Here is a 9,980-nt window from a genome sequence, read left to right on the forward strand (position 1 = left end):
TAAACAGTTGAAGGCAAAAATTTATCTTTAATACTTAACACTCTAGGTACAATGGAGGGATCCAAGCAAGTAGCCATAAGGTTCTTCTATTTAAAATAATTCTCGCTGATCTCCCTAGAACATTAAGCTATTACTATTAAGATTTTTACTTCCGAGTGGAAGATTTCATTTTTTATTCTTCAAGAAACACCGACTAAGTTAACAGTATGTTTGCAAAGGTGCATTCTTCCCACAACTGTCCCACTGATCTCCTTATACAGCAGTAGTAAGGTGTTAAAATCGTCTATGTTTACTAGAGCCAGTAGCCTTATTTATATCGAGACTAACAAATGAAGTTAAAAAGCTGAATTAGATTTTATGAAGCTAGAATAGAAGCTTTTTATCGAGAGACACCATTAAAGTTTAGCATCAAAATGCCTCATTCCAGCAATCGCTGGGTGTTGCCTCACGCTGCTTGCTCCGCCATTTATCGAACCTGAAAGTTGAAGAAAGGTTGCTAAAATATCTGAAATCCCCAATTTGGCCCCACCGGCATCCAAGCTGAAATTCCACGTACAATTGTATGGGGAACACTTGTTTATGGAAATTTATTTCAATTTAGTAATAGTAAAAGAGTAAAGATTACAAGTCTAAAAATAATTACTTTATTTAGTGAAGTAATGGACAAGTCATTTTTTAACCCCTGGAAGGCGTGAGGATTTTGGGGGGATCACGTGGTTTTCAGGAGGGACGAGAGGGGAATCATGAATCACCAACAGAGTATAACTGGGGAGGGGGGCGGGGGGCTATAGAAAATTGATTATCACTTAACTTAACTGCCAAAGAGGGTTGGGGTGGAGGCTCATAATCGGGCTCATAAGAATATTGCAGAGCCTTATGGAGGATCAGGTAAATCCTACCGTAACATAACTGAATCCTTCGAACCTCCTCCCTCCCCCCCCCCCTCCATCCCTTCATGGAAAATAATGACCGCTCCTTAGCTAATTAGAAAAGTTTGAAGGCAAGTCCGAAAGTGGTAAAAGATGGTGGCCGGAGGCAGGTAGGGAGAGGGAGGGGGACGGAGAGGGACGGAGGGGGAGGGGGGAGGGAGGGAGGGGGACGGAGGGGGAGGGGGGAGGGAGGAGGGGGAGGAAGAAGGGGAGGGAGGGAGGAGGAGGGAGGGAGGGGGAGGAAGGGATTAGGAGGGAGGAAGGGGGAGGGAGGGAGGAGGGAGGGAGGGGGAGAAGGAGGGAGGGGGAAGGAGGGAGGAGAAGAGGGGGAATGAGGGAAAAGGAATGGAAGAAGAAAGGATGGTCAGAAAAAAATCTGAAAAAAAAATGAAGGAAAAGAAAGGCTGAACGAAAATGCTGCCCATTGAAGACTTATTTTAGCCCTTCACCGCTAGATGTGATATTCTACCGGGGACGCACATTCAAGGAACTAAATGCGTATGGTACCAAACGACTTAACACCTGCAGTTGACAACGTATTCCTTGTTGATACGGTGGATGGCCGGCAGTTGTTCTTCCTCTTTCCTAATCGCGTGCGCGTTCTTCTAATGGATCTAAGGAAACTCTCCTTCACCTATTGTCAGACAAATAAAAAACTATGTCGAACAAACACGGAATTAAGCAGTTGTGTTGTAAATGAGGTAAATTTTGTTTACAATTCTGAGAGCGATGAGTTCGGCATGCAAGCTATTGAGTCAGAGGGTCGCTACAACGAACATGATACGATATTCGGCATTAAATACATGTTAAAAGTTGAAAATACCTGGTCGTCCAAAAAGGTATGAAAGATGCAAAACACCAAACCCTATAAGAATCAAAAGAGACACGGGTGAGGAAAACATGATCAATAGAAGCAACTGTAGAGCGCAAAGAACCGCTGAGTACCTGGGTCGAGTTGAGAATGATGAATAAATACGCCAGGAATTCACTCCATTGGATAAAAAAACCCAGCAGCCACGTGACACCCAACAGAGGCAGTAGAGTTGCAATGCTCCTCAGTCCTTTTCTGTGAGATGAAAGGAAACTTTAAGGACCAATCATTTTTATCGCCTGGGGGAGGGCCGGGGAACGGAGGATTCTGGGGGATGATATAGTTTTCGGGGGGGAACGGAGGGGGAGTCAGTCGTCACCAACAAGTTATAAAGGAGGGAATATAGAAATTGAAGGCCCTACTAGCATTTTACAGCCTTTAGAAAACTAAAGGTTCGTCCATCACAAGCCCTTAGCCGAAAGTTTAAGGAGTTAAGAAGATCTGTCAAACAGTTACTAAGAACTGAATACGAACGATATCTGCAGCATCTGTCTAGTCAACTTAAGATAAACCCGAAACAATTTTGGAGTTACCACTCAATTAAGTCAAAATCAAAACGGCTTCCAGATGTAAACACTTACAACAGAAGATCTGAGACAAGACCTCAAGAGCAAGCTCACTTATTTAGATAGATAGACGTTTATTAAAAATATCTTAATAGCAGCTGCAAGCTGAATTGCAAAGGTGTACAAATTATGTAATAGAACTATACAATAAAATCAAACCTAAAGGGAACTAATTTACATATACACTTATAATAAATGTTAGTTAAAATGTCTTGCGCTTGCTGGAATGAAAGTATCGCTGAACCGATTTGTTTTAAAGGAAACTCTAAATGGTCTGCGTCGTCGTAATTCCAAAGTTGATCTCGGTTATCGAAAGGCAGTAAGTGGAATAAACAATCCAAAGGATTGGAGACGATGTTGTTAAAGAATTTTAAGCAAAGGTCTTCTCTCCGATCCCTTAGGGTTTTCACCCCTGCCATCTGAAGCACTTCTCTATGATGATTATCATAACCGTATATAATTTTCAAGGCTCTCTTTTGGACACGCTCTAAACTTAAGCTCAAATAATTGGGGAAACTATAATAGTAGACCTGACATCCATAAAGTAAGACAGATTGAATACAAGCAACATAAAAATTTGCTAATTCTGGTGATGGTACCTTAGCTCGCTTCAACTGGATTAAAAAGTAAAGGCGCTTAGCGGCCTTTATAATCGTCTCAGTAACGTCATTGTTTCACTTGAAGTTGTCTTGAAAATACACACCCAGTAATTTCACGACACTAACGGTACTAACCTTAGAGCTATTAATTTCTATGAGATCATAGGAAGTGGGGGAGCGCACCAAGGAAACTCTTAGCTCATTACATTTTTTCGGATGGAGTTGAAACGAGCTGAGTGTTGACCAGGTAGCTACTTCGTTTATCATAGATTGAGCATTGCTAGGACCACCCTTGCTTATGATTTCATACCCTGTCCTGTCATCTACAAATTTTATACAATCACTGGCTGATAGTACTTTCAAATCGTTTATCATGACCAAGAATAGCCACGGTTCCAATTTTGTTCCCTGCGGTACTCCTGCTCGGACCGATCCCTACTCTGAGAGACAATCATGTGCAAGTTTGACCCTTTGTTTCCTATCTTTAAGAAAGGCTATTATCCAATTAATGATGTAAGGGTTGATGTTGTAGGTCGAGAGTTTCGATAGCAAGAGGCTGTGATCTATCAGATCGAAGGCTTCTCTATAGTCCAACGCAAAGATCCGCACGGTGTTCCCCGTTCCGTCTGTTGCTTGCGCCCAATTGTGCATCAGATTTATCAATCACTTTCACTCAGTTTTTTGTGAAAAGAGTACTGGGATACCAGCCCTAATACAAACTAACTTACAAGATGCAAGTACTGATGTCATTACCAACCATGTGGCTTGTGACACTAAAGAAATTGGAAAACTTCTCAAAGGTCTTAATGCTAATAAGTCTTGTGGGATTGACAATATACCTGCTCGTTTACTCAAAGAGACTGCTGATACATCTGCAGTTCCTCTGAGTATGCTTTTCAAATATCATTCAAACAGTGCTGTCTACCTAAATTATGGAAATCAGCTAATATCACACCTATTCATAAACATGGTGATCGTGAGCCTGTGGAAAATTATAGAGGCATTTCGCTCCTATCCATCATCGGGAAATGCCAGGAAAGAATTGTGTATAATGCTATTTACAATCAAGTTATCAGTTTTGTGCACGATTCCCATCACGTATTCCTCACTGGTCGTAGCTACACTACACAACTACTCTTGGTACATCATGATTGGTTCAAAGTTTTGGAAAAGAGTGGCCAAGTCGATGTAGTATTTATAGACTTTTCAAAGGCCTTTGACCTTGTCTATCATGATATTCTTTTAGCCAAGCTTTACAAATATGGAGTCCACGGGGACTTGCTCAATTGGTGTAGGCAGTATTTGACAGAACGTCAGCAGCGTGTAGTAGTTAAGAGAGAGGCTTCCGATTGGTTAACCGTAACCTCTGGTATACCACAGGGTTCTTTGTTGGGACCATTATTCTTCATAATATACATCAATGATTTACTAGGGGTAATTAGTAAGAACAGCTCAATTGCATCATATGCTGATGATAGCAAAATGTATTGGGTTATTAATACTCAAGAAGATCTGTCCTCTTTTCAAAAGTGACATAGATAAAATATCAGATTGGTGCAAGATGAACAAGATGACAATTATTACTAAGAAATGTAATATCATGCGAATAACCAGGAAAAAGGCACCCTTAGTTGGGGAGTATAACATTGAGGGTCAACCTTTGGAATGTGTTAATGTTTATAAAGATTTAGGATTGTTCACTGCTAGTGGTCTCTCATGGAACCAGCATAAAGATAGAATAGCTGCTAAGGCCAATAGGGTTTTAGGGTTGGTAAAAAGGACTTGTAGGGACTTAAATGATATTGACACCATAAGAACACTTTTTTGTAGTCTTGAGAGACCCTTATTGGAATATTTATGTGAAACTTGGAACCCATTTACTAAACGTAACATTGACAAATTGGAGGCTGTTCAGCGAAGAGCTACCAGATGGATCACTAGGTCTGACAATGATTACGGTACTAGACTATCTAAATTGAAATTGTTGCTATTATCTGATAGGAGGTTCATTAGGGATGTTACGTTTTTGTTCAATGTAATTAATGGCCATTATGACATAGACATTTCCAATAAGCTCATATCTTTTAAGGACAGAAGCATGGCCTATAATTTGAGGAAAAATGACACAAAGGACCTTGTCCCAAATTCTAATAGAACTAACGGTCTTAAATATAATTTTTTTAACCGTATCGTTGGTGAATGGAATAGCTTACCTAATCACATTAGAGAATCAGATAGTATTGAAACTTTTAAGAATAATCTTTTAAGTTTTATTAAGGATAAGGATAATTAGGACATCTATTTTTATACTTCTATATAGTTTCGCTATACTTTAATCAGAGGGGGCATCCCTTGTATGGTGCGTCGGCGCTTTTGGTTGTCCCCTGTCTCCACAATTTATCCTTTTATGGTTTTTTATAGCCTTAATTGTAATTTATATTATTTGTTGCGTATTCTAGTGGAGTGAATCTGTAATAAATAAATAAATAATCACTTGTATGCTATAACACTGCTGAGGGTAAATAAGGGTTTTTTTTTTCAAATTTAAACTGCCTTCCGGTTAGCTCAATGGATAGAGCGCTGGACTGTTGTGCGGGAGGTCGAGGGTTCGAGCCCCGGCCGGATCAACACTCGAGGCCTTAAAATGATTGAGAAGAATATACCGCCCTTTCTATAACATCAAGAAATGGTTAGATACTCTAGTCTTCTCGGATAGGGACGAATGAATGGAGGTCCCGTCTCCTGCAGGGTTAAGGGTAGGAGACGTTAATTTCCACGCACGAGATTACTGTGTGATGGATGTCCTACCCTGGGGTGGGATAGGTGGGTTGCTGTCTTGCGTTTCATACATGAACCTCTGGCTTGGGCAATCTGGGTAACTATGCCTCATGTAAAGACTATAAACTTAATTAATTAATTGATTGATTGATTGATTGAGTGAGTGATGCTCCCCAAGAGGGTCACTGAACAATACCCCTTAAGAGACAGGGATTCACCACTTCTGGAGTTTATCCAAATTTCTCTTATAACAGAACGTAGAAGAGCATTGCTCCTTCAACAGGACGGTCTATTGTGGGTTACCCCCCAACCCCTTCCCTTGCAATTCGTCAAGTTTTCTTGAAGTCCCTGGGAGGAGAGAGGCTCCGTAAGAATTACGTATATGTCCCATGAGCACAACAAAGTGACACGGTCAGGTCTCGATCCCAGACCTCTAGATCCACAGTCCAGCACACTAAGTGGACCGTCACCATAGAAACACATGTGACCAATAGACAATTCAAAATACTTCTAAACAGCATATTCTACATTGTGCGCCTATAGGAGATAACACATTTGCCACTTTCTATTAACCTTTAGCGAGTATCTTAGTTAACAGCCTCTAAGTTTAAGAGGTTGTTGATTAAAAAAGTCACATCTACAATACAAATCTGATTTTAATACACGATCGTAAGCAAACCACTAAAATGAAACAGTAACAAGAAAATAATAGAAGAAACTTGCCTGGTCTTCTTTACTTTATCAGTCTGATATTTTTGCGATATCTTGGTGAAAATCACTCTCAGCAGAACTACAAATATCACAAGATTGACCTAGAAATGAAAAAAATGGAAGAATATTTCACCTTAAAAACACATTCTGATGATCCACGTAATGTGTCTGATCGGTTGTTTAAAGAACAGAAAGAGCTCTTAGTTAGAATGTCTTTTGATTAAGAGTCACAAAAACAAAACCCATCCGCTTAAGTCGAAACGGCGTGGCAGAACAAAGGAAACTATCACAAGAGTTCCACGAGAACTCAAAAGAAACATATATTAGGCTTTTCATAGTCATTTAATTATTATCGCCTTTGGGGGACGTCAGAGAATTTTCATTGTGTCCTTATAAATTTACCTGACCCTCCTAACTCTGTAATATTCTCATTCTCTCATTCTCCCCCCCCCCCCCCCTCGTTTGGCGACGACTGATCCCACCTCCCCTGAAAATCTTGTGTTCCACCTAAAATCCTCCACCGACCTCCCCCCCACCCCTCCCAGATATATCACTGGTCCCTAAGGCAGGAATTCCAAACATTGAATTCAAACTTGATGTGGGAAAAAAAAGTTGAACTTACCACGAGAATTGCCAAGATTGGTCCTTTATACAGCCATTCCCCGTCATGAAGCCAGCACCTTGGAAAGATTAAAATATTCTAACATGTTTAAGAGAGGAAAAGGAAACCAGATCGATGTATTTTGCATATTCAACTATAACTTTCCGTTTTGCTGCAAAAAAAGGAAAAAGAAAATCCAGCAAAAGAAAAATTGTTTGAGAGGAGTTCGTGAAGGTAACAAAATCAAAATTGTATGGCAGAGAGTAAGGAGGACTGCAGATGAGATTTTGGGAATGAAAGGTTTACGCATTGGCAAACATACAGGTTACGAGATGTTATCCTGGTATAACAACAAATTCTCTTGAGCTATTTACCAGGAAAAGTTTGGCAGCTGGAAGAAAGAGTTCAAAGTCGTAATCTTGGTGGTTGGAGGATTATGTGCTGATCATCTCAAACTTCAACATCTTCCCCCCCCCCCCCCGGGAAATCCACTGGAATTTGAATGTCGTCTCTTGACTATCAAATCCCGCACTGAGGTAGGGCATTTGAACACAATTTTGGCTCCGAGGGGCGGGAATTTGAAAGAAATTACCTTCTAAAGCTCAAATGCACGGGGGGGGGGGGGGGCTTTCCCAGGGGTAGACTGTTGAAACTTCAAATTGACACATTATACCAACCTGTCACGTATGATCTCCGCGGGAAGTTTCAGTGACCCACACATGACGTCCTCGTAGTATGTCTTACTCATATCATATGTCTGGGGTCTGATGGCTGCTATCAGACCCACAATAGCAACTGGTAAACCTGTGGTAAAAGAGGATTGGTATGCTGTGAAATTCAAGCTAAAAGCATCTCTGGTTATAGGTTAATCTGGTCATAAACAAAAGTTTCCTTCCCGGTATAATCCATGCTTTTATAAGACACTCAGGTTGAAAGTGAATCTACACTCAAGCATCTCGAAAAGAGGTATCCTTCAAAAACATTGCTACTGCCGAGCTACGCTGTCCTTTCTTTGGGTTTTTGAGTTTATAAAATCACATTCTTAAAGTCAAGTCTGTTTACGAGCCAAGAGGCCCACCAGGCCGGCGGTTAACTCCGGTTTCTGTAGCGTTAAGGGACTGGGAGTAATTCTATTCCCTCCTAGATGGGATGCTAATCCATCGCAGGGTTGCCCCCAGTATTATATTCGCCGATACGTGACTTAAACCCTAACCCTACCTCGATGAAGAGAGCCACTGTGACAGTAGAGTGTCTTACCTAACAACGCAACTCAATGTCCCCGGCCAGGGCCCAAACCCGGACCACTCGATCCGGAGACGAGCGCACTGACCATGTGGTCACTGCGCCTCCAAAATTACGTTCGTAAAGCAGACAAAACAGTTAGACTGGCAGAGAAATTAGTTTTAAACACCACGGAAAGAGAGAAGTCACGAATAGCACTACATTACTAGTAGTTGCGGACCGAGTTTTTTTCCGTTCGGATTTATGGTGTACAAACGATTGTCTGGGGACTGTCCACCTTATATGTCCCAAATGCTCGTAAGAAATGCAGACATAAATGAAAGATCAAGCAGACATGGACAACTAAACCTCGTCTGTCCCCGATTCAAACGGGAGTCAGAGGGAGGTAGGTCTTTCACAGTATCGACCTCACGCCTCTGGAATACCTTACCATTGGACATAAGAATGAAACCTACTATCAAATGTTTTAAGAAGGCCATGTTAGATTTTTTTAAGAATAGTTATAAACGATTAGAACATTTTATCTTATAGTTTTTATAAACTTTGTAATTTTAGATTTTTAGCTCTTGATCTTTTTCCATAATTGATTAGTTTTTAATCTTTTTCAATAATTATTTGTAATATATTTTAAGAGGGCCACTGGTTTGTCAGTTTTATACTGTTATGTGTTTTACCCTCTTTAAATAAAGTTGATTATTATAATTATTATTATTATTATGGTCCAAACGCGAGGTGGGCGAGCCATAAACCCGAGCGGGAAACACGAGGTTTCATAACTCCCGTGCGGACCAAAAAAACCAGGTTGGTAAAATGTCTATCATAAGATGTTTATTATGGGTTCGATTCAAAAAGAGGGGGAGATTTCAATTCAATTAGCTGACCGTACAATAAGATGCGGTCCCCTTAATTGACCAATTATAGTGCACGTACAATAGTACAAGCACTGACCAAGAGATACAATAAAACTGTCAACAGAGCCTTACCCCACCCGATGACAACGTATGTGATGTAGAGCTTGTGGACTGAAAACACTTTCACCAGCTTGATGTACAGATGAATTCCTTCCACCAACATCCATGTGAAAATGGCGGTGTGTGTTATATGTTGGAGGATAGCCATAGCTGAACATAATTTCTACAATATCATAAAGAATAAAAAAAGGAAAGAAAGAAATGCCTCGATATTTAAAACCAACAGCCATATATTACTCTAAAGGCTGATAGTTTCGAAAGAAACTGTTTGGGGCTGCGTCGGTGGGAGTAACGAAATAATTTGGATATATCAACAAAGTTGAAATGGTTAATTGGCCACCGTAACGATTACAAAAGCTGACGTTTCGAGCGTTAGCCCTTCGTCGGAGCGAAGAGATTGTAGATTCCATTTGATTCGACGAAGGGCTAACGCTCGAAACGTCAGCTTTTGTAATCGTTACGGTGGCCAATTTACCATTTCAACTTTGTTGATATATCCAAATTATATATATTACTCTAGGTAGCTCAAGGTGAAAAACAAGTCAATCAAATCTTGAAGTATAGGCTACTACAAGATTTGCTACAACCTTATTAGGAAACAATGTGTTCTTATTGACTGAGCGGACTACCGTGCCTGGTCCGTGCGGCATGACCCACTAGAGCCAAATATTTTTTCTGTCTGACCCGACCTTTCCAGTCAATACGCATTTCA

The 9,980-nt window shown here is 40.6% G+C and overlaps 1 protein-coding gene across 1 annotated transcript in view; it reads right to left on the reverse strand.

The window, feature by feature from the left end:
* Positions 1-70: 70 nt before the first annotated feature.
* The window catches only part of LOC111337039 (uncharacterized), a 32,867-nt gene continuing 22,957 nt past the window's right edge, over positions 71-9,980 (reverse strand). Inside the window, exons 24-31 of the mRNA XM_022943261.2 lie at positions 9,281-9,431; positions 7,733-7,859; positions 7,077-7,134; positions 6,467-6,555; positions 1,875-1,995; positions 1,753-1,794; positions 1,452-1,563; positions 71-475 (exon numbers count right to left, since the gene is read on the reverse strand). Coding sequence (XP_022798996.2) covers positions 396-475; positions 1,452-1,563; positions 1,753-1,794; positions 1,875-1,995; positions 6,467-6,555; positions 7,077-7,134; positions 7,733-7,859; positions 9,281-9,431 — 780 coding nt within the window. The 3' untranslated portion in view covers positions 71-395. The remainder of the gene's footprint in view (positions 476-1,451; positions 1,564-1,752; positions 1,795-1,874; positions 1,996-6,466; positions 6,556-7,076; positions 7,135-7,732; positions 7,860-9,280; positions 9,432-9,980) is intronic.

Source organism: Stylophora pistillata, chromosome 1 (genome assembly GCF_964205215.1).
Source record: "Stylophora pistillata chromosome 1, jaStyPist1.2, whole genome shotgun sequence".
Taxonomy (NCBI): Eukaryota; Metazoa; Cnidaria; class Anthozoa; order Scleractinia; family Pocilloporidae; genus Stylophora; species Stylophora pistillata.